Consider the following 25,491-nt stretch of genomic DNA (forward strand, 5'->3'; position numbering starts at 1 on the left):
ACAGTGTCCTGGCAAACAACATGCTTTCATTTTTTTTTTTTTTTTTCCTGTCTCTTTCAGAGCTCAAATCCTGATTTATTTCAGCAGAGACTCCACAGGCAACAGAATGTTTGTGGCATTAGAATACTCATGTACACATATGTGGTAGTTCAACAGTGGTCTCCTTTCTGGGCAAGCTTACAAACCATACAAAGTTGGAAGCATCACTCAATATGAGTGTTTAAACTCAAGTAAGAAAAAGTAAAGGAAAGAGTGGGGAAAAATCTTTAGTAATAGCAAGGGTATTTAAAGGAAACACAAGAATGCCAACAATATTTAAACTGCCTTTTTTTTTGTCTTAAAAAAATTTTTAACTGCTTTTTTTTTTTTTTTTTTTTTTGCTTAAAGTATTTCACTCTAAATGAATGTCAGCTTTCAGTGGAAGAATGTCATTAATATACAGTGGACACCTTTGCAATGTAAATCCATGCCCTCTTTTTTTTTTTTAAAGTTGGTGAATTTCAACCTAGCAATTATTACAATAGATAGCTCAAACACATTTTAGCAATGTTGAAGTTGAATCGAGTACAAATCATATAAAATTTACATCATAACTAACATTTATTTCCACCTAAGACCGGGGATTCTCGAGCCTTCCGCATGGATCCCAGAGTCTTTTCCCGCAGGTGCTTTTCGAAGTCATCAAGGTTGTCCAGCTCCACTTCTAGTCTCCTTCAGCTCTGCTGCTGCCTCGGCTCTTCCCGTGCTGATGTGGTTGTGGCTGGGGCCATGGGGGTCACAGACACTGCTGAGGCCCCAGTCTTCGCTTTCTTGTGCTTTTTGTGCTTCTCGTGTTTCTTTTCTGTCTTTTTCTTCCCACCTCCTTCTTGATCTGAATCCTGGCAGGTGATGGGCATTTAGCCTTTTTGACTGGTACTGCAGGTGACCAGTTTGAGGATGGTGATTGAGATTGGACACAGGACAGAGGTGCTGGAGGCTTTCTTATCTTTTTTAGGCTCTGGAGTCCTGGAGACTTCTAGTAGGCCTAGTGCGTGGAGACAGGGACTGCCTTCTTTGGGTTGATGCTGATGCTCCTCTTTGAACAAGAGGAGGACTATTGACAGCTTCCATAATTATAGACACTAAACCATGGTATTCCCTCCCCTCTACTTTGCTTTGCAACACCACTTTCCATCATATCCCCTCCCCTCTCAATCAGTCTCTCTTTTATTTTGATACCATTATCATTTCCTCCTATTATGATGTCCTGTGTAGGTACTATCAGGTACTGCAAGGTCATGGATACCCAGGCCATTCTGTGTTTGGGAGATTGCATTGTAAGAAGTCCTACTTTTCTTTGGCTCTTACATTCTTTCCTCCACATATTCCACAATGGACCCTGAGCATTGGAAGGTATGATAGAGATATTTCAGTGTTGAGCACTCCTCTGTCACTTCATCTTAGCACCATGGTGCTTTCTGAGTCATCCCAAGGTCACCACCATCTGAAAAGAGAAGGTTCTCTCTCTAACCAAAAGTGAGGGTAGCATTAATGTGTGGGTATGAACTTTGAGAGAAGTGTTCACCGGCAGTGTGGCATGCTGAGCTTGGCTTTCTGGGCATGGGTTACCTCACTAAGTGTAATCCTTTCCAGGTCCATCCATTTCCCTGCAAGTTTCATAATTTCGTTTTTCTTTTCTTTTTTTTTTTTTTTTTTTTTTTGGTTTTTCGAGGTAAGGTCTCACTCTAGCCCAGGCTGACCTGGAATTCACTATGGAGTCTCAGGGTGGCCTCGAACTCACGGCGATCCTCCTACCTCTGCCTCCCGAGTGCTGGGATTAAAGGCATGCGCCACCACGCCCGGCTTTTTTTTTTTCTTTTTTTGGTTTTTCGAGGTAGAGTCTCACTCTAGCCCAGGCTGACCTGGAACTGGAATTTACTATGGAGTCTCAAGGTGGCCTTGAACTCACGGCAATCCTCCTACCTCTGCCTCCCAAATGCTGGGATTAAAGGTGAGCGCCACCACACCTGGCAATTTCGTTTTTCATTACCGCTGAATAGAACTCCATTATATAAACATACCACATGTTCATTATCCACTCATAAGTTGAGTGGATATCTTCCCATTCCGTACCTATTGTGAATACAGCAGCAATAAACATGCATGTGCAAGTATTTCTAAGGTAGTAAGACAAGGCTTAGGATATATGCCTAGGAGTGGTATAGCTGGGTCATATGGTAAATTTATTTTCCACTGTCTCAGGAACCTCCACAGTGATTTCCATAATGGCCTTACCAATTGCATTCCCACAGTAGTGTAAAAGAGTTCCTGTTTTTCTGCATCCTTGCCAGCATTTATTGTCAGTTGATTTCTTCATAATCGCCATTCTGACAGGAGTGAAATAAAATCTCAAAGAAGTTTTTATTTGCATTTTCCTGATGGCTAAAGAACAGTGTTTTAGATTTTTTTTTTTTTTTCGAGGTAGGGTTTTGCTCTAGCCCAGGCTAGCCTGGAATTCACTATGTAGTCTCAGGGTGGCCTCAAACTCACAGCAATCATCCTACCTCTGCCTTCCAAATGCTGGGATAAATGTATGCACCCCCATCCCTCCATAGCCATTTTTTGTTTTTTTCAAGGTAGGGTTTCATTCTAGTCCAGGCTTACCTGGAATTCACTATGTAGTCTCAGGGTAGCCTTGAACACATGGTAATCCTCCTACCTCTGCCTCCTGAGTTCTGGGATTAAAGGCATGTGCCACCACACCCAGCTCCATAGCCCATTGTTAATGGGGTTAATTAATTTCTTATTATTTAGTTTTTTGAGTTCTTTGTATATCCTGGATATTAACTGTCTGTAATGTACAGCTGGCAAAGGTTTTCTCCCATTCTGTAGGTTGCCTGTTTGCTCTATTCAGTGACATTTGCCGTACAAAAGCTTTATACTTTTCATGAGGTCCCAGCAGTTGATTAGTGATTTTATTTCCTGAGCAACTGGCGTTATATTCAGAAAGTTGTTGCCTATGCCAGTATGTTGAAGGATTTCTCCTGCCTTTTCAACTAGCAGTTACAGAGTTCCAGGTCTGATATTAAGGTCCCTGGGTTCATTTGGATTTACTTCTTGTGCATGGAGAAAGATAAGGATCTGTTTCATCCTTTTCTATCTAGATATCTAATTTTCCCAGCACCATATGTTGAAGAGGCTCTTTTCTCCAATGAGTATTTTTGGCTTTTTTTTTTGGGGGGGGGGTCATAGATCAGGTGGTTGTAGCTGCCCAGACATGTATCTGGGACCTCTGTTCTGTTCCATTGATCTATGTGTCTGGTTCTGTGCCACTACCATGCTGTTCTTGTTACTGTGGCTCTGTAATATAGGTTAAAATCAGGTGTGGTGATTCCATCAGCCTTATTTTTATTGCTCAAAATTGTTTTAGATATTTGAGGGCTTTTTTGTGTTTCCAAATGAATTTTGAGGTTTTCTATTTCCGTGAAGAATGCCATTGGAATTTTGATGGGGATTGCTTTAAATGTGTAGATTGCTTTTGGTAAGATTGCCATTTTCACAATAATGATTCTTCCAATCTAAGAACAAAGGATGTCATTCCATTTCCTAGTGTCTTACTCAATTTTTGTCTTGAGTGTTTTAAAGTTTTCATTGTAGAGATCCTCACTTCCTTGGTTATGTTTATGCCAAGATACTTTATTTTTATTTTTATTTTTTTGAGGCTATTGTGAATGGGAGTGATTCCCTGATTTTATCTTCAGCACATTTGTTGTTGGTGTATAGGAAGGCTGTGTTATTTTTTGTATCTGGCTATGTTGCTAAAAGTGTTTGGTAGAGTTATTTCCTTTTAAGTTTGAGAAGCATTGGTGTTAGTTATTCTGTGAAGGTCTGGTAAAATTCACCAGTGAATCCATCTGGGTCTGCACTTTTATTAGTTAGAAGATTTTTGGTAATTGCTTAGATCTCCATACTTATTATCGGTCTATTTAAGTGTTTAATATCATCTTGATTTAATTTGGGAGGTCATATAAATCTACAAAATCATTCGCTTTTCAGGTTTTCAAGCTTAGTGGAGTTTATGTTCTTAAAGTAAGTCCTTAATGACTTTCTGAATTTCTTTGGTATCTGTTGTAATGGTGCTTATTAATTTGTGTCACTTCTCTCTGTTGGTCAGATTTGCTAAGGGATAATTTATGTTTATCCTTTAAAAGAACCAACTCTTTGTTTCATGGATTCCTGGTATTGTTTTTTGGTTCCTATTTTATTAATTTCTTCTCTAATCTTTATTATTTCTTCCCATCTGCTGATGTTTAGTTTGCCTTGTTCTTTTTCCAAGGCCTTAAGGTGAAGCATTGAGTTGTTTACTTGTAACCTTTCTAATTGATTAATATAGATACTTAGGGCTATAAATTTCCCTCTTAGGACTGCCTTCATTTTGTCCCAAAGGTTTTGGCATTTATTTGATTCTATGCTTTTTGTTTTTGTTTTTGTTTTTGTTTTTGTTTTCGAGGTAGGATCTCACCCTAACCCAGGCTGACCTGGATTTCACGATGTTGACTCAGGGTAACCTCTAACTCACAGCAATTCTCCTATCTCTGCCACTGGAGGCTGGGATTAAAGGCGTGCACCACCATGTTCGTTATGATTCTATAAACTTTTTGATTTTCTTCTTGGTTTCCTCATTGACCCATTCATCATTTTGTAGTGTATTGTTTAGTTTATGTGATTTTGTGTATGTTCTATAGCTTTTCTTGCTGTTGACTTGTAGTTTAATTCCATTGTGATTAGATAGAGTACAGGGAATTATTTCAGTTTTCCTGCATCTGTTAAGGTTTGCTTTGTGTCCTAATATATGTTCCTATTTTAGAGAACACTACTTCATGTGCTTCCGAAATGACTGTATTCTGTAGCATTTGGGTGAAATTATCTGTAGATATCTGTTAGATCCATTTATTTTATAACCTCATTTACTCCAGATGTTCCTGTGTTTATTTTTGCTGAGATGACCTGTCACTTTATGAGAATGGGATGTTGAAGTCACCCACTACAACTGAACCTTAATTAGAACTTAATTCTAATAGTGTTTGAAATTGGGAGCCCCCATGTTAGGTGCACATATGTTTAGAATTGCAGTGTCCCCCTGCTGGAGTGTTTATTGAATTCATAAAGTTTATTGAATTCATAAAAATTCGTAAATCTACCTTCTTTCTTGATATCTTGTCAGATATTAGGATAGTGAAACCTGCTTTTTTTTTTTTTTAAGCCCATTTGCTTTAAAAACCATTTTCTGACCTTTCACCCTAACACAGTGTCCATCTTTTATGGAAAGGTAAGTTTCGTGGAAGCAATAAAGAGAAGGATCCTGGTTTTTAACCCAGTCTGCAAACCTGTGTGTTTGGGTTGGGACATTGAGGCCATTGATGTTAAGAGTTATTATTGAAAGGTGTGTATTTATTTTTGCCATTTTTTTTTTAGTTCTGGTTTTCCTTTACTGTCTTTATATTAACTGTTATTTTAGTATGGCTTATTTTTTCCTGTTTCCTTATGTGCTTTTCTTTCTCTTCAGCATGGAGGATCCTTTCAAGCATTTTCTGTAGACCTGGTTTAGTGTTCATTTATCCCTTTAGCCTCCTTTTGTTGTGGAATGTCCTTATTTCTCAGTTTTTATGTCAGTTTGGATGGACAGCTTTGTAGGATAAAGTAATCTTGGTTGACAGTTGTTATCTTTCAGAACTTGAAATATATCATTCCAAGCCCTTCTGGCTTTTAAAGTTTGTGTTGAATAATCTGCTGTTATCTTGATGGACTTAACTTTGTATATGACTTAATTTTTTTCTTAATTTTCATTTATCTATTTGAGAGCAACAGAGAGGGAGAGGCAGAGAGAGAGAGAGAATGGGCATACCAGGGCCTCCAGCTACTGCAAATGAACTCCAGATGCATGCCCCCCCCTCTTGAGCATCTGGCTAACGTGGGTCCTGGGGAATCAAGCCTCCAACCAGGATCCTTAGGTTTCACAGGCAAGCACTTAACCACTAAGCCACATCTCTCCAGCGCTGACTTAATTTTTAATTTTCTTTGGTTTGTGTGTTTTGTAGTTTAATAATAATGTGATGGTGGGAGTTTCATTTGTAATTTTGTCTGACATTCTAAAGGCCTCGTGTATTGGCATTGGCATCATTTTCCCATGGGAGAAATTTTCTTCTCTGATATGCCTTTGGAGTGAAAATCTTCTCCCTCTACTATGCCCTGAATTTTTAAGCTTGATCTCTTCATAATGTCCTAAATGTCTTGAAATTCCCATTCATACCTTCCTATTAGTTTGTTTTTCTCTTTGTGGGACCATATTTGATCTGCCACCTGGTCTTCTAGGTTAGATATTTTGTCCTCTCCTTAGTCCATTCTACTGGTGAGACTATCTATAGAGTTTGTATTTGACTTACTCTGTTTTTCATTTCTAATATTTCTGATTGGTACTTTTTCATTATTTCTATTTCCTTATTCATGTCTTGTATTGACCTCCTTATTTCATTAAGTTGCTTTCCTGTGTTCTCCTTCAGGAGTTTGTTTTCTCCTTTAGTTCCTCTGAGTTTTTTCTTTGAGTATAGATAATATGTTTTTGAATTCTTTGTTAGTTATTTCATCTAAAATTGTCTCATTAGAGGTCATTTCTGTTGGATTTATAATTTTGGGGTAGATTATACTGTCTTGATTTTGTGTGTGTGTGTTTATGTTTCTTGTATTGTAATGTAGAGGTTTTTGCTTCTTGAGTTAATTTGATGCTTGTGTTTTCTAATTATCTGCAGTGTTCTTAGCCATATAATAGACATTATATATCTCCAGGATAGGAGTTTAAGGTGCCAAAAGTAACTCTACGCTCTCAGAAAACATTAGAAGCGACCCTAGGTGTTGATTTTTGCCTACTTACTACTCAAGTATTCTAGTTGACTTGGTGGAACAATTTACTGGCCAATTCTAAAATTCTACTGAGCAATATACACATTCAGTCCAAACCAGCACAGAGTATTTATTTATGCAAGAGTGGAATTAAAACAAACAGATAATCTAATAAAGCCAAAGGCAGTAAGGGTGTGTGTTGCCCCACACCCTTAATTGTGTGGACTGGGAGGTTGAGATTTCTGTTGTGAAATGGGTTCCTGGTCAGTGTGTTGCCAGTCATTCCCTGCCCTCACTAATGACAGAAGAAAAAGACAGAGGTCCTATGAATCAGGAAACGTCAAATGCAACAATCCTCACCAGCAAAATACTGCTTATTTGAGAATGGTAAAGGCAACCAAGGATTTGAAACACATAACCTGGAAAGAGAAATTAGCACTTCCAGTGCAGGCCTATGTACTGTCCTTTGCGTAAGCAGGCCTTGTTTACCTTTTGGGATGTTTTCCAGTCTCCCCAGTGCCGAATGCCCACCTCAGTCCCTCTCTGTTGGGCTGTGGATCTGGTGATGTGATCTTCTTTGCTGAATGATGTTGGTGGGAGTGGGAGGGAGGTGAACAAGCTTTCTCCTGAGGTTCATGGCACTGATGATTGGGGGGTGATGGGAAGCTGTGCAAGATGCTTGTAGTTGTACTGGAGCTGCTCAGCTGGGCCCTGCTGTCTTCCCCTTCAGGTTTCTTGACTTTGCGAAGAGGCTGATGTGTGTGGCTCTGTGCAGGTTGGGTACACAGGGCCATGTACTGGGGCCACTGGGGCCTCAATGGGATTCTGGCCAATTTTTTCCTTTCTGGAAGATCTTAGTTTTTCCTGCTTCTCTGCTATGGTTGTTAACTTACACACTTTCCTTTTTTTGTAGAAGAGTATATTGTGTTCTTTTTCTGCTTATTTCCCTCCCTAGGCTGCTTTGGAGCGGCTAGTATGCTGCCATTTTACCCAGAAGTCCCTCAGACTTAATGCTTAACATTTAACAACTTTACTTTTAGTCTTAGAGTTAAACGGCATTGTGGCACAGAATCTTTACTACAAGTGCTGCATCCTGCTGCTGCCTTTTTGTTACATTCATTGTTTGTTTATTGATAGACCAAACAAACAAATGTAAGTAAGGGAATAGAATGTGTGATTGATCTTTTTGTCAGAGAAATGTTCTTTCCCATAGTTTGACTGCAAATGGAATATTCACAAAGTCAGACCATATTCTGGAACACATAGGACTCAGCAAACTTCAACAGTTTGAAATTAAATATATCAGAAATCCCAACTTTTTGAAATAAGATTGTACTTGTAAGAAACTGACAGGTTATAGAAGAAACAAGAAAAATAAATCATTTTACATAAAATAGCTATGACAATATAAGCCAACAAAATGTGGGATCATAGTTAAACTAGTTCTAAAGGGAAATACATACTTTTAAGTGCTTATATTGGAAATGGAAACAAAAATGTTGAAAATCAATGATTTAAGTTTCTCCCTGGAAAAGCTAGGGAATAAGCACCAATTTTACTTCAGGTGAAGGTGGAAGGAAAGAAAAGAGATAAAGTAGAAATGTAAAAAGTAGAAAAAAGTGATAAAGACAAGCTGAAAGGACAAACCTAATGACTAGAACATTGATGACCATTATTTCTATATGTAAACAAACAGAAGTGATCAGCAAGCTATCCATAAGTCAAATCTATCTATATATCTTTGTCTATGTACATCTACATCTACCTATTAATTATCTATCTAAATGAATGTATGAATCGGTGAACATTATTTCTAATCGCCAGATTGATTTGACAAACTCTGATGGTCTCGGGACAGCAGATGAGGCTGTGGTAGTTAGTAGAGGAAACTTCAAACAGGCCAAAATAATGTTAGGAAACTTAGTTTTTAAAAATACTTCTGAAGACGTTTAGATTGAAATTCTAAACTGGCACTGTGGTTTTCCTTTGTGACTTCCACTAAAGAAACAGTAAAGAAGTAAAGGGCATACAGGGACCATAGGCATGGGTCATCAGTGAATGAAAAGACTGCCAGTTTTCTGGGGTTCAGAAAGGAGTTAGAAGACTGACACTTGAAGTACTGAAAATAAATCACAACTTGGTGTATTTGTATTTATTTAGCTTTAAATTGTACTCATACCACAGCAGTGAATTGTGGAATCATTGCCACTGCAAAATAAAAAGAAGAAAGTATGTCTTAAAGATTAAGTGCATGTGAAATATTTGGGTTTCTTTACTTTTGCATATGCATATACTTATTTATAAAACTGTTGTGGTTAAAACAAGATAGGAAGTAGCTTATGTTCCTTGCCTGCCTCCACCAGTAGATACTGGACTTCAACATGCAAAGTGTGAAAATGTCAGTGGGAACTGACAACACTTGGGAGAACACAGATAAAGGAGTTATGTGCAGTGTACAGTTTGCATTCTGATGAAGGCTTTAGGGACAGAGTGGGTTTCCTTTCTTCACAGAAAGATTAAATGATGCTTATACAGTGATATTTGCAGTCTGACATTTAAGGATTCTTCTTGTAGTGGGTAACTATTTACTTAACTGTCCCTCAAAAGTTCACTATTCAGGGCTGGAGATATGGCTTAGTAGTTAAAGTGTATGTGTGTAATGTCTAAGGACCCAGTTTCAATTCTCCAGGTCCAGCGTAAGCCAGATGCACATGGTGGCACATGCGTCTGGAATTGGTTTAAAATAGCTAGAAGCCCTGGTACACCCATTTTCACTCTCCCTTCCTCTCTGTCTCTAATACATACATACATACATACATACATACATACATACAGAAATAAATAAATAAAATCTTTAAAAAAAAAAATCTTAAGACCTGAGCCGGACTGCACTGGGGCTGCACCTGCCCTTATGGGCTGAAAAGCAAGCCAAGGTAATTGCAGTAATGAATGCTGTGGAAGAAAACCAGGGGTCTGGAGAGTCTCAGAAGGTGAAGGAGGCTAGCCCTCCTGCTGTGCAGCCTGCTGACCTTGCATCTCCTACTGTGGCTACCACACTTGAGCCTGTGGGTCCTGATGCTGGGCACAAGATGCCACCGAAGCTGATGATGATGAGCCTCTTTTTTTGGTGTGTGTGTGGGGGGGGGGGTGCATCAAGCCTTTTGTTTTCTATTCTTTAGAAGGGTTTTCTGTTTAATGGTGATGATTTTGCTGTGACTGAAACAAGAGTGTTACTGCAGCAAAAATCAGCAATGACAAAGAAATAGCAAATACCTTGCGGAGGAAAGGTAGAAGAGAGGAAACAAGGAAATTCTATAGAAATTACACACACACACACACACACACACACACACACACATCTTGTTTTGTTTTACTGTGTGTCTTTTGTTGTCTCTAGCCTGATCAGATAGGAGCGCAAGTACAGAAAGTAAAGTAGAGACACTCAGATGGCAGAATCCACTCCCAGCCCTCTGAGCAGTCTCACCAGCACCAAATATTCCTGGTCATGCGAAACAGAACCCAACTAGCAGCTGGGAGCTGAGAACACCACACAAAAAACACTTCTACAGCATTCTCAGCTACCTGCTACACAGGAAACCTTGAAGAAAGTCAGTTTCTAGAAGCCTCTGTTTCTTGTTTACAGTTTGTGTGTGTGTGTGTGTATTAGTTAACTACTATTCAACCCGACTTCGTAACGGTGCTTTCAAACAGTGAAATGTGTGAAAACATCAGCGTCCACCTGGCCTTCTGTGCAAAGGATTTCACCACAGCATGGGGAAAGGATTTAGTTTAGAGAACTCGTGGTGTGGTGGGGTTCCTTTCCCCCAGCTTGGTTCTTAACAAACTGAAGGAGAAGGCATGGGGAAACAATTTGGTTTCTCCCTGGCAGAAAGGGGGTCTGCTAGGTGGTCAGGACATAGAGAAGCTGAGCGTGAAAGTCATCCAGACTCGTGCAGTAACTTTGGAATAGTCTCTAAAGATGACCTCCTTGGCAAAATGGCGGGGTGTAAGGAGATTTTGTCCCTGATACTGATTTCTCAGATTAGCCAAACCGAGGGCTCCTTATGGGATCAGAAATCCAGAGAGAGGAAATGAGACTAAAATCCACCTGGAGCAAATAAAAAAGCTTACGAAATGTTAAAAAAAAAGAAAAAAAGCTCACTATTCAAGACATGCTTATAGGAGTCCTACTTACCTCTGTACTATAGCTTTATTTTTAAGTACTAAGCTACCAAAGAATCATCAGACATTTGACATTGGACAGTGAAAGCAAACTGAATAAAACCTCTGAAAGAATTTGTTAAATTGAGAAACCAAAGTATTGTGATATAACAATTAGCATTTTCAGAGAGGTTTAAAAGGATGCATATAGCATCAAACAGCATCATGTTCTTTTAAAGGAATAATGGGATATCAAAACTTAAGATTCAAATTAAGTAAATATGGTGACTTAGGGCTGGAGAGATAGCTCAGCTGTTGTACAGCCTAACCATACAAGTTTTGATTCCCGGTACCCACATAAAACCAGAGGGACAGAAAGATGCGTGCTCTGGAGCCCATTGCAGTGGCTGGAAGCCCTGGCATGCCCATTCTTTCTGTCTGTCTCTCTTTTTTTTTCTCTCTGCTTACAAATAAATAAAACTATTTTAAAAATATATAATGGTTAGAATTTAAATTACATAGGAAAGCTGGAAGGCATAGAAGTTGAAAGTGAGGATATAAAATAGTACAGAAGACAGCAAAAGGACACATGTGACATTTAAACAGAAAGGAGGAGATGAGCTTTGGGGGTGTAGGGGGGTGAGAATAAGAGTGGGGAGTGAGAATCAACAAAAAAACTTGTATTTGAAAATGTCAGAATAAATGATACCTAAACCTCTGTTTGCCAACTAGAAGAAGGTACATATAAAATCACGAATGGTAGCACATGCTTATAATCCTAGCACTCAGGAATCTGAAGCAGGAGGATCACAAGTTTAAATCCAGCCTGTGCTACATGCAAGAAAAGAATATAATGCTAGATAAAAGAAATGAAGTATCTGTATTAATTACTAATCTTCAGTGCTTCCTGTAAGGAAGTGTTTGTGTTCAGTATTTATTGTACATAAAAGTATACTATATTTTCTATAGGACAAAAAAAAATGAGGAAATAGCAACACAATGATTCTATTAAAACAGTAAGTTTGGGCTGGAGAATGACTTAGTGGTTAATGTGTTTGCCTGCAAAGCCAAAAGATCACGGTTCAACTCTCTAGTACCCATGTAAGCCAGTTGCACAAAGGGGTGCATGCATCTGGAGTTCATTTGCAGTGGCTGGAGGTCCTGGAGTGCCCCCTTTTTTTTTTCTCTCTCTCTCTCTCAAATAAATAAATAAGTAAAATATATTTTTTTAAAAAAAGTAAGTTGTGGCCAGGGAGATAGTTCAGCAGTTTAATGTGCTTGCTTGCAAAGCCTGTCACCTGGGTTTGATTCCACAGCACCCCTATAAAGCCAGATGCAGAAGTGGTGCCTGTGTCTGGTGTTTGCAATGGCAGGAGGCCCTAGTATGCCCACGCTCTCTCCTCTTATCCCTCCCTTTTTGCAAATACATAAATAGAACATTTTTAAACTATAAGTTTTTAATGCTATTAATTTTGTAAAACTTTATGTTTAATTTAAGGACAAGATCAGAAGTAAGATAGGTTGTTTATTTCAAAGACTAAGCTAAGAGATATTAAGTTCTCATTTATATTATGTAATTGCAGTTTTGAGGTAATTATAGTGTGTACTAAGAGCATAACAAGGGTTTACCTGGTCTAGAATGTCAGGGGAATTTTTCTGATTCAAGTTAACCCTTGATGACTTCTGAAGGAGTACAAGGAGAAATTTGGAGGGAGAAAAACTTCCTGTGATTAGTAAACAGCACCAAATGCAACCTAGTAAGAAGTCAGACTATTCATAGTATGTGTTATACTTAAATTCTATTTGAAGAAAAAAATGTATCTGAAGCCGGGTGTGGTGGTGTACACCTTTAATCCCAGCACTCAGGAGGCAGAGGTAGGAGGATTGCCATGAGTTTGAGGCCACCCTGAGACTCCATAGTGAATTCCAGGTCAGCCTGGACTAGAGTGAAACCCTACCTTGAAAAAACAAAAAAGTGGAGCTAAATAGAGAGTTCTCAAAGGAAGACATACGAATGGCATATATGCATCTAAAAAAATGTTCTACGTCACTAGTCATCAGGGAAATGCAGATTAAAACTACATTGAGATTCCATCTCACTCCTGTCAGATTGGCCACCATCATGAAAACAAATGATCATAAATGTTGGCGGGGATGTGGAAAAAAAGGAACCCTTCTGCACTGCTGGTGGGAATGCAATCTGGTCCAGCCATTGTGGAAAACAGTGTGGAGGTTCCTAAAACAGCTAGAGATTGATCTACCATATGACCCAGCTATAGCACCCCTAGGCATGTATCCGAAGGACTCATCTCATTTCCTTAGAAGTACATGCTCAACCATGTTTATTGCTGCTCAATTTATAATAGCTGGGAAATGGAACCAGCCTAGATGTCCCTCAACAGATGAGTGGATAATGAAGATGTGGCACATTTATACAATGGAGTTCTACTCAGCAGTAAAGAAAAATGAAGTTACGAAATTTGCAGAAAAATGGAGGGACCTGGAAAGGATTATACTACGTGAGGTAACCCAGGCCCAGAAAGCCAAGCGCCACATGTTCTCTCTCATATGTGGATCCTAGCTACAGATGATTGGGCTTCTGCATGAGAATGAAAATACTTAGTAGCAGAGGCCAGTAAGGTAAAAAGGAGACATAAAGGGTAGAGAAAGGAAGGGAGGAGGATACTTAATATATTGATATTGTATATATGTAATTACAATGATTGTAATGGGGAGGTAATATGATGGAGAATGGAATTTCAAATGGGAAAGTGTGGGTGTGGGGAGGGAGGGAATTACCATGGGATATATTTTATAATCATGGAAAATGTTAATAAAAATTTTTAAAAAAAGTATTTGAAAAATTTATTCACTTACAAAATTAAAATTGTACAGATGAGGGGCTGGAGAGATGGCTTAGCGGTTAAGCGCTTGCCTGTGAAGCCTAAGGACCCCGGTTCGAGGCTCGGTTCCCCAGGTCCCACGTTAGCCAGATGCACAAGGGGGCGCACGCGTCTGGAGTTCGTTTGCAGAGGCTGGAAGCCCTGGCGCGCCCATTCTCTCTCTCTCCCTCTATCTGTCTTTCTCTCTGTGTCTGTCGCTCTCAAATAAATAAATAAAAAATTTAAAAAAAAATTGTACAGATGAGCCATATGCCTAAGATTCTTATACATACATACAAACATATGTATGTGTATAAATATGTAAGTTACTATATTCTCTAGCAGTTGTGTGTGTGTGTGTGTGTGTGTGTGTGTCCATCTTCACAAAATTCCCTATTCACATTATAATTATACCTATGAGAACAAATGCCTTTTGTAGGCTTGAAAACTGTAAACTATTTTTTTGTTGTTGTTAAGGTGACTTTACAGAAATAGAAAGTGGATTCTATTTTGATTCGTACTTGTGTATTTTTTCAAATGTTTACATGAATAGATATATTTGTCTTAATTCAGCAGTTATAATATTGTCTAACTTTACCTGGGTTGACTTCCTTTGTAAGCTGCATTTTCTGAAAATAAACAATCTTACTGTGTGTGTATTTGAATTAATAAAATGCATCTCAAACACTTTTTTAAGAAAATGAAGACTGAGAAGTTTGGAAATTTTTCTAAATTTGAGTTAATTTAATTCTGACTGGCCTTTTTCTGTTCTGTTAGATTGGTTAAATGTAAATGTACCTAAGTTTAACAAGTAGAACAATGCCAAACACCCTTAAACTATGTGGACCCTTGGGCAGAAAGTACAGAACATACCACTTTGTTTAAAATAAAAGCGTATTTTATCACTGCTTTGCCAGCCCCTTATTACTTGCTAGTCAGGTTCTCGTTGCCAGCAGAAATCACCCAACTAAGAGTAACTTGTGGGAAAAATGGTTTATTTTGGCTTACTGACTCAAGGGGAAGCTCCATGATGGCGGAGGAAAATGACATGACCAGAAGGTGGACATCACCCCTTTGCCAACATTAGGTGGACAGCAGGACAGGCGAGTATGCCTAACACTGGCAAGGGGACAGTGGCTATCATGCTCATAAGCCCACCTCCAGTAATGCACTGCCTCCAAGAGGCGTTATTTCCCAAATCTCCATCAGCTGGGAACCTAGCATTCAGAACACCTGAGTTTATGGGGACACCTGAATCAAACCACCACATTACTCAAAGGGAAGTTTGTTCATACATTTAAACAATACTAGATGACAGCGAGTGACAGGACAGTATATATTTGCCACACAGCCATGAGGTCCCCAAGGATCACTGGAGAATTAAATTAGTTCAGTTATGTACAGTGACAAAGAATAAGAAGTGTGTGTCCCAATATGTTTAGCTACCTAGACGACCGAGACTCTTCTTCATAGAGCAGGTATTTAGAGTAGCTAAGTACCTGGGGGCTATACCACACACAGAATGTGGATTGCTCTTTCTTTTTGATAAACTACATTTATCTTTTTGATAAAATACAGATGCTTTTTTGTACTTTGTTTTTGTGTTTTATTTATTTTAATTTATTTGAGAGAGAGAGAGAGAATGGGTGCACCAGAATCTTCAACCATTGCAAATGAACTCCAGACATGTGCAACTCTTTGTGCATCTGGCTTACGTGGGTCCTGGGGAATTGAACCTGGGTACTTTGAATTTGTAGGCAAGTGCTTGAACTGCTAAGCCATCTCTCCAGCCCTATTGCATTGTATTTTAAACTTCAGTTTCAACTGTATTTCAACCAAGTTTTATTTAATTCACTTGTACCTTACATTTAAACTTCAACAAAATTAGGAAACAGCCTAGAAATAAAAGGATTATTGGATTATCATTATACATTTGTTTTTCTATGAGGGGAAAGGTGTTTCTAATCACAATATATAGCACTGTTACGCTTTGTGACTTAATTATATTAACTAACTTATTCAGCACTTTTGCAGATGTTATCTTTAACTGGTATTTGTAATATGATTATACTTTATCTAAATGTTACTAATTATTTTTGAGGGAACTATATATTGTAAAGACTTCTGTTGACCTTATTTCCCTGAGGAAGACAGATGTTCCTGCTTTGGAGTAGCAATTGGTGGCATTAATTCTAATCTCATCAACATTGTTCTAATTTTTTTTTTCAATTTGTTGCTTTTGGTGGTGGTTTTTTACTTGTTTGTTGTTGATATATTTATATATATTTTTTTTTTTTGTCATTGCTGTTGTACTGAAGATTGAACCCAGAACCTTTCACATACTAGGCACATGCTCTATCACTGGGCTATTTCCTCAGTCCTCAACATTGTTCTTTTCCATACATAACTATTATATTAGAATATATAGAATATAGAATATTATATTATATAGAATGTTATATAGAATATATAGAATATAGAATTATATTAGAATATTTTGTTTTCCGTATTTTTTACTTTGTATTCAAAGTCATTATTAAGCATACCTATGTTATATTTGTTAAATTGTTCATGGTTAGAAACTGCATTTCCTATGGTGCTAGTTGTGATTGGCATTTTATTCCTATACTTTTGCCCTTTGTTGCATCTTTTGTGAAATAGTAGAGACTAGTTGTTTCTGGCCAAAGAGATCAAGGTGGACAACAGCAACAGAAGAGTGTGTCTAACACTGGCACATACATACAGTTTATTGGCAAATTGTGTTAGCAGAGATGGAAAGTGATCAAGTGATGAGATATCCATTTCCACCCCAATGATGGTCATGAGAGAAATCACAAAATCCATGTTTAGCATAACTTCTAACTGGTTTAACTCAAATGCTCCAAAATACAGGCATAGTAAAAGAAAAGAAATGACTATTGGCCGGGTGTGGTGGTACACACCTTTAAGGATTGCCCTGAGTTTGAGGCCACCCTGAGACTCCATAGTGAATTCCAGGTCAGCCTGGGCTAGAGTGAGACCGTACCTCAAAAAACAAACAACAACAAAAAAGACTATTAACAAGAGTAAATAGTATGTATATAACATGAAATCTAGCTTTTAGCTTTTAAAAATCAGACATATGTATGTGTGTGTATGTATGTATATATGTGTATACACACACACACACACATATGTATTTTCCCCAACATAGGGTCTCACTCTAGCTCAGGTTGACCTGGAATTCACTATGTAGTCTCAGGGTGGCCTCGACCTCATGGTGATCCTCCTAACTCAGCCTCCTGAGTGCTGGGATTAAAAGCTTGTGCCACCACACCCGGCTAAAAATCATACTTTTATCACAACAAAAAATTCTCTACTCTTAAGAGATAAAGCAGTCAGTAGACTCAGATGCAGATATAAGGGCCATGATGGAGAAAAAGGAACAATGTGCTTAAACAGATTCAAAATGTCAGCAGAAATTACTCTAAACAAGAATAAAGAGAAATGCATAGTATAGATACCTTTTCTGAAACAATGCAGGGCAGAACACAATGCAGTGACAACTTGAAAAGGATAAGGTGGGGGGGGACCCTTTCAAATGAAATACAACATACAGGTGAAATAAATGTTTTTAGTTAGGCCAAAACTGAGACAATTCATTCCAAGCAGATCTGAACTCGGAGGGAAAAAATGGTAAATGGTCTTTGAGCCGCATGCATGCTGGACAAATGTCTGGATACACTTAAGCAAATTAGTTAAGGTGTCAGTGGTAACAACTGAAGATAAACATAAATTTCCAAATTACCCTGGAGCAGGTGACACAATATTGCCCTTGAGAGGATTGGGTGTCCTCGATCCTCACACCATAGCGGAAGCAGTATAGATGACACAGGAAATGGAGTTGTGGCTGCATTCCAATGAAAGTTTCACAAACCTGTCAGTCACTCTGCAGGCCATATTTTTCTAGATGTTGGAATGAAATAACTTGAGTTACATAAATTTCTGTTCATACAATTATCCAGTATCCAGGCATTCTGATACAGCCATAAGAGAAGAGTAAGGCTTTGTTAAAAACAAAACAAAACAAAAACCACACACACTTTTGAGCTGGGCATGGTGGTGTATACCTTAAATCCCACCCAGCACATGGAGGCAGAGGTAGGAGGATTGCTGTGAGTTTGAGGCCATCATGAGACTACACAGTGAATTCCAGGTTAGCCTGGGCCAGAGCAAGACCCTACCTCGAAAAACAAAACACTTAATGTTCATTGTACATGAAGTCTCTATATTTCAGCCCTAGTTTAAAAGGTTAATTGGATTTTAACTTTTATAGGCTCTTTATTTGTGATATGAGTGGCAAGTATATATTTTCATTCATTTTTTAGGGTGTTTATGTTTTAATGCTTTTAAAAATCATATATATGTATGTACAAATATTAATGTGATTAAAATAATCAATAGTGCCCTTTGGCTTCTGAATTTTTGAATCATAGTTAAGAATGGACTGGGGACATGTTTCAGTGGATTAAGCATTTGCTGAACAAGCATGAAGAATGGCAGCTGGCCTGTAATCTCAGCACTCAGGAGGCAGAGATGGGCTCCTGTGGGCAAACTGGCTAGCTAGACTATCAGAATTGGTGAGCTCTGGATTGAAATAAGAGACCCTGCCTCAGTACTTAAGTCAGAACGTGGTCAAAGAAGACACAATATGGGCCCCTTGCCTCCACGCACACTTGCACACATGCACTCACATACATCCACACATTTGAGAACACATATGCACATATTCTACAAAAATGCATATAGGAAAAAAAATTCATATGCCAGGCATGGTGGTTCATGCCTTTAATTCCAGCATTCTGTGGACCAAGGTAAGAGCATTGCTATGAGTTTGAGGCCAGCGTGAGACTACATAGTAAATTACAGATCAGCATGGGATACATGGAGACCTTATCTGGAAAAACAAAAACAAAGAAAACTTAGTTGATAAGTTTAGGTTTGAGAGGTTTCCTTCTAATTTTTTTTTTTTTTTTTCTTTGAGGCAGGGCCTCACTATAGCTCAGGCTGACCTGGGGTTCACTGTGTATTCTCAGGGTGGCCTTGAACTTACGCCAATCCTCCTACCTCTGTCCCCCATGTGCTGGAATTGAAGGTGTGCACTACCACACCTGGCTCTTTCAGTTTTTTAAAAAATATTTTATTTATTTGAGAGAGAAAGCAGCAGAAAGAAAATGGGTCTTCCAGGGCCAGTAGCTACTGCAAATAAACTACAGATGCATGTGCCACTTTGTGCATCTGGCTTACATGGGTACTAAATTATTTTATTTTGAGAAAGGGGCAGAGAGAGAGAGAATGGGTGTGCCAAGGCCTCTCAGCCCGTGAATGAACTCCAGACGCATCCACCTCCTTGGCGCACGTGCAACATTGCATATTTGCACCACTTTGTATCTGGCTATGTGGGACCTGGAGGTTCGAACATGCATTCTTAGGCTTCACAGGAAAGTACCTTAACTGCTAAGCCATCTCCTCAGCCCAGTACTGGGTTTTGTTATGACACTTTCATACATGAATATAATGAACTATGATTATATTCATCCCCCTCCCCCAATAGCCTCATTTATTCCCCCTTTTCCCCTTCTTCACAAACTGTCCACCTTTAACCTCCATGTCTTATTTTTTTTACACTAAAGAGAAACAGCTGCTCTGAGTAGTTTGTTGGCTATCTCTGTATGTAGTCTGGCAGCACTTAAACGTGCTAGTGTGCTTCCACCCCATTGCTCCCTTCCACAAATACCATGTTGAGTTGTTCCCACTTATCGTAGGGTTACAGTCTAAGATCCCCAGTAGGTACAGGAAGCCACGGATAGTAACAAACCACGTACCTACTACTGGTTTTTCTACATATCCTGTACATGTCACCAGTGTTAACTTTTGTTTTATCCCCTGTGGTGGTTTGATTCACGTGTCCCTCATAAACTTAGGTGTTCTGAATGCTAGGCTCCCAGCTTATGGAGATTTAGGTATTAATGCCTTCTGGAGGAAGTGTATTGTTGGGGGCGGGCTTATGAGTGTTATAGCCAGTTTCCCCATGTTAGTGTTTGGTAGTCTCCTGTTGCTGTGATCCACCTTATGTTTGCCTGGGGGTGATGTCCACCCTCTGCTCATGTTATCATTTTCCCCTGTCATCATGGAACTTCCCCTTGAGCCTGTAAGCCAAAATAAACCTCTTTTTTTTCCCACAAGTTGCTCTTGATTGGGTGATTTCTATCAGCAATGCTAACCTGACTGCAACCTCCCCTGTTGTGTATTGTGCATCATTCCTTTTGTGTTTTGGAGATTTTTAAAGCAAGCAGCTTTACCAGGAAATGAAGATGACTGCTAGGATGCTGAAGGATCTGAAAATTCCCATCATACCCTCAATGTCTGACTCCATTTGGATGCATCTTGTTCTGTCCTTAGACCTTACTTCACTCAGTCTTGAGCTGAGCAAAGGCACGCGTAATTGTCCTCAAATCATTGCTGGGTTTTAGGCAAGACTCTGACTCTCAACTTTTTTTTTTTTTTTTTTAAATGAGACAAGGTCTCACGTAGACCAGACTAGCCTTTATGTAGCCAAAGATGGCCCCAAATTCCTAATCTTCGTGCTTAGTGCTATGATTACAGGTATGGACTATGCCTGGCTTACTTTCAGTACAATATTAATAAAGTAAAATAAAGTAAGGGTTATCTGAATACAAGTACTGTTACCTCAGACTGGAATACCTTCCAGTGAGTTGTTGGACAGGGAAGCACCTGATATCCCCAAAACATTATAGGCCATTTCCAAGGCTCTTAGTGTTTTAGTTTCCCTCCAGGAATAGATGGTAAGACCTTATTGCTGAAGACCCCACATACTTGGGCTGCAGGTCACTGAGAAGTCAAACTGAAGCTGTTGGCTAGTTGTAAGAACATTGGAAAGTGCTATGTAGTCTTTTGGGAAAGAACAGTCACCAGGGGTGTTAACTAGCAGTAAAGCCTGCAACTTGAAGATTGATCAGCCATACGAAATGTGCCAACTGGTGCAATAGTGGCATGTCTGTTATGGGGAAAACCAACTGTTCTCTTCCTGGACTGGAGACCCATTTCGTGGGAGGGAATACATGCTTGGTACTGAACACCTAGTGAAAAGCCTAAGGCTAGAGAGATTAGAAGCCCTAGAGGAGTAACTACCCTGCTTGACTAAATGGATATAGTATGTCCACCAAACTTCTCTCTAAACTCTTAGGTTTATGTCCATATATTAACGCTACTCTCATTTTCAGTTAGGGAAGCTTCTCTTTTTAGGTGACCAGTAGGGTGTCTCAAAATTCACTATAGTGCTGAGAAGTGATAGAGGAGTGAGTGTTCAGCACTAAGTGAGACATTTCTATCACACCCTCCAACACTCAGGGCCCATTGTGGAAGAGGTGGTAGACAGAATGTAAGAGCCAAAGGAAGGGGACGGGGTGCTTACATGCTGTCATCCAGAAACAAAATAGCCTTGATATTCATGACCTCACAGTAGCTGATGATACCCTACACAAGACCTTCATAACAGGAAGAAAAAAACGATGACCTCAAATAGAACTCAGACTAATTGGAAGGAAGGGATTTAATGGAGGGGGGGTGGATTTTAGAGGGGGAAAGTGGGAATGATGGGAGAGAATTATGGTTTTTGTCTGTACTTATGGAAGTTGTCAATAAAAAGTTTAAAAACAAAAACGAAAGTGCTCTGGGTGTGGTGGTGCACGCCTTTAATCCCACCACTCAGGAGGCAAAAAGGATTGCTGTGAGATTGAGGCCACCCTGGGACTACAGAGTGAGTTCAGGTTAGCTTAGGCTATGAGATCCTACCTTGAAAACAACCACAAACAAAATGGTTTTTTTTGTTGTTGTTGTTTGGTTTATTTTTATTTTTTCAAGGTAGGGTCTCACTCTAGCCCAGGCTTACCTGGAATTCACTATGGAGTCTCAGGGTGGCCTCGAACTCATGGCAATCCTCCTACCTCTACCTCCCAAGTGCTGGGATTAAAGGCGTTCGCCACCACGCCCGGCAAACAAAATGGTTTTTAAGAAAAGCAATGGGGCTAGAGAGATGGCTTAGCAGATAAGGCGCTTGCCTGTGAAGCCTAAGGACCCAGATTCAATTGCCCAGGTCCCATGTAAGCCATATGCACAAGGTGGTACATGCATTTGGAGTTTGCAGTAGCTAGAGGCCGGGGTGCACTCATTCTCTCTTTCTCTGTCTCTCTCTACTAAATAAATAAAATTTTATTACAAAAAAAAGTAAAAGCACTTGCACTTCAAAATAAACAATTTTTCTGTTTTGTTTTGTTTTGTTTTGGGTCTCATTCTAGCTCAGGCTGATCTGGAATTCACTGTGTAGTCTCAGGATGTCCTGGAACTCATGGTGATGGGATTAAAGGTGTGCTCCACCATGCCTGGCAATAATTTTTTTTAAAACATTTTTTTATTTATTCATTTGACAGAGAGAGAGAGAGGGTAGGCCTGCTAGGGCCTCCAGCCACTGTAAACGTGTTTGCCCCCTTGTGCATTTGGCTTACGTGGGTCTTGGGGAACCAAACCTGGGTCCTTTGGCTTAGCAGGCAAACACTTTAACCGCTAAGCCATCTCTTCAACCCAATTTTTTTTTAAATTTTTTTTTAAATTTTTTTTTTAAATTTATTTATTTGAGAGCGACAGACACAGAGAGAAAGACAGAGGGAGAGAGAGAGAATGGGCACGCCAGGGCTTCCAGCCTCTGCAAACAAACTCCAGACGCGTGCGCCCCCTTGTGCATCTGGCTAACGTGGGACCTGGGGAACCGAGCCTCGAACCGGGGTCCTTAGGCTTCACAGGCAAGCGCTTAACCGCTAAGCCATCTCTCCAGCCCCCAATTTTTTTTTTTTAAGCAGTGTAATACCTTGCTAATTGATCTGATAACCAATGTGGGATTTTTAAAATGTATTCATGTGGACATAACTATATTGTTACTAATATTTACATATATTTAATTGTATGGATGTATTTGTAATTTACTGTGGAGATTTTCACTCATTGCCTTATATCTTTGAACCTATGTGTGCATCTTTGAAGGATGAAATTCCTGTATGTGGAACTGCTAGGTCACATGGTATGTGCATGTTTTAAATTTCAATAACTTAATGCATTACCCATAAAAGAGCTATCACTTATAATTTCACCAACATGATATCATGGCTTGTTTCTATTCACCAGAACTATTATAGAGTATATCAATTTTTTAATATTTTTATAAATGTTATAGGAAAAATTTTTCATCATTGCAGTGTTCCTTATTCATGAGTTAGATACTATATCTTTTGTTGAAAAGATAAAACAAAATACCCACTTTTCTTGTAGTGGTTTTCTTTCCCAAATTTCTACTGCTATTTGAATGTGAAATATCCCCTACAAGCTGATGTGTATTAACACTTAGTTCCTAACTGGTGGCTTGTTTGGGATGGTTGTGGAGCCTTCAGAGATGGAGCCTTATATCTACGTTTGTGAGATTTCAGTCTCTAGTGATTTACTAAAGATAAAGCCATTTACCAAAATAAAACTACAAGTATTCTTAGTTGGATAGATAGTAAATGAATTTAAATGTATGAAGTAGAGATTTGTCATTTGTATTGTTTAAAGATTGCTAAAAACATTCAATACATTTATAATTTGCCATGTTCATGAGAAGGAATAGCATATATTCCTGAAAATTAGATAACTTTTTTTTTTTTTCTGGGCCCATTGTAAAGTTGGGTCTAGTTTAGTCTTCCTTTCTTGTATGATGAACATTTTTGCCACACTTGAATACTGCTGAAATTTGAAGACATTTCTCTTTAATTTTATTGAAAACATATTAAGAATTTTTTTTTTCTTTAGAGTCAGTGTCTCATGTAGCTTCAGCTAGCCATGAACTTACTATTTACCTGAGGGTGACCTTGAGATCATACCCATCTGACATGACCTCCTCAGTGATAGAATTACAGGCCTGCACCATCATTTTCAGTGTTATGTAGTGCTGGGATCACACCCAGGGCTTCATAATGTTGGAGAGCATATTACCACCAGATATATCTCAAGCTGTTTAGTTAGTTTTTAAAAACTAAAATTTTATTTATTTATTCATTTATTTATTTATTGCAGTAGGGTTTAGCTGTATCCCAGACTGACTTGGAATTCACTGTCAGACTCTTAACAGTCCTCGTACCTCTGCTTCCTGACTGCTGGGATTAAAGGTATACACCACCAAGCCCAGCTAAAACTATTTTAAAGTAAAATATTGTAACTTGATAATCTTTTAAACTGGAACAAAAACTCAAGCAGCTGGAGAGATGGTTCATCTGTTAGGGTACTAAAGTCCAAGGACCCCAGATTTAATTCCCCAGTACCCACATAAAGCTAGATGCACAAAGCGGCTCATGCATATAGATTTCATTTTCAGTGGCTAGAGGCCCTGACATTCTTATTGTCTTTCTCTCTCTCTCTAATAAATAATTTAAAATAGTTTTCTTTTTTAAAAAGGGGGCTGGAGTGATGGCTCAGCAGTTAAGGCACTTGCCTTCAAAACCTAACCACCTGGGTTCAGTTGCTTAATACCCACTTAAAGCCAGATGCATGAAGTGGCACATGCATCTGGAGTTCATTTGCAGTGGCTGGAGTCTCTGGTGCATCCATTCTCTCTTCTTTCTCTACTTGCAAATAAATAAATAAATAAAATATTTTTTTAAAAAAACTCAGGCAATGAAAGTTCATCCTTTTTCTTTTTTCCCTAGGAGTTTCTTTGAGTTGCTGCTGTTCTTTGGAAGAGATGAATTTTACGAAGAGCCCTTAAAGGATATTCTTGGTTCATTCCAGGTAAAGTGAGCCACCACTTCACATTTGATATACAGTTGTAACACTTTTTTTCTCCCCTAAAAATACTTCGCAATCTAAAAAGCTTGTTCAAGTTTTTGTGGTTGTAAGGTGTTAGTATTTAACATCATTTTGTACTGGCCAATAAAAGATGATGAAATCAGTTTTTAGTTATATTCTTAAACAGTTTATATCCATGATTCTAATTCTGCAATTGCTAGATTATCGCTGCTGCCAAGCTTATAGAATCCTGGCACATGTGGGTATAAGTAGTTCATTTTCTTGTAAAGCTCAAGTGAAGCATTCTTGTTAGGCGTCTTTTCACTTCATTGTATCCTTTGAAGGTAGTTAGGATATTTATTGTTATTCTTGTCATTTTTTCTTTTCGGCATGTAGTATAGAAGCACAAAGAGAATAAATCCAGACAGGATTGACATATTTCATGACCTCCTTTGTGTAGGATCAAAATATATTAGACTCTTTTACCATTTATTAGGGAAGCAATGCCTACTACCCAGACTTGCCAGTGTGTCCTTATTATCTCTTCAGTACTTCTCTGCAATGGAATAATGCAACACCTATTTTGATCCCCTCCTGGGGTAAATCACCAAAATGTCAGAAATATGTTAGTACAGTGTTAAAGAAAAGCTTATGGTCATTTAGGAATTTAGATATATTAGTTAAGTTGTATAAAACTGTTTAC

The 25,491-nt window shown here is 38.7% G+C and overlaps 1 protein-coding gene across 1 annotated transcript in view; it reads left to right on the plus strand.

Annotated features, from left to right (window-relative positions):
* Nucleotides 1-25,491, plus strand: part of Znf654 (zinc finger protein 654) — a 96,312-nt gene that overhangs the window by 36,524 nt on the left and 34,297 nt on the right. The window contains exon 3 of the mRNA XM_045147285.1: nucleotides 24,710-24,791. Coding sequence (XP_045003220.1) covers nucleotides 24,710-24,791 — 82 coding nt within the window. The remainder of the gene's footprint in view (nucleotides 1-24,709; nucleotides 24,792-25,491) is intronic.

Source organism: Jaculus jaculus, chromosome 4, assembly GCF_020740685.1.
Source record: "Jaculus jaculus isolate mJacJac1 chromosome 4, mJacJac1.mat.Y.cur, whole genome shotgun sequence".
NCBI lineage: Eukaryota > Metazoa > Chordata > Mammalia > Rodentia > Dipodidae > Jaculus > Jaculus jaculus.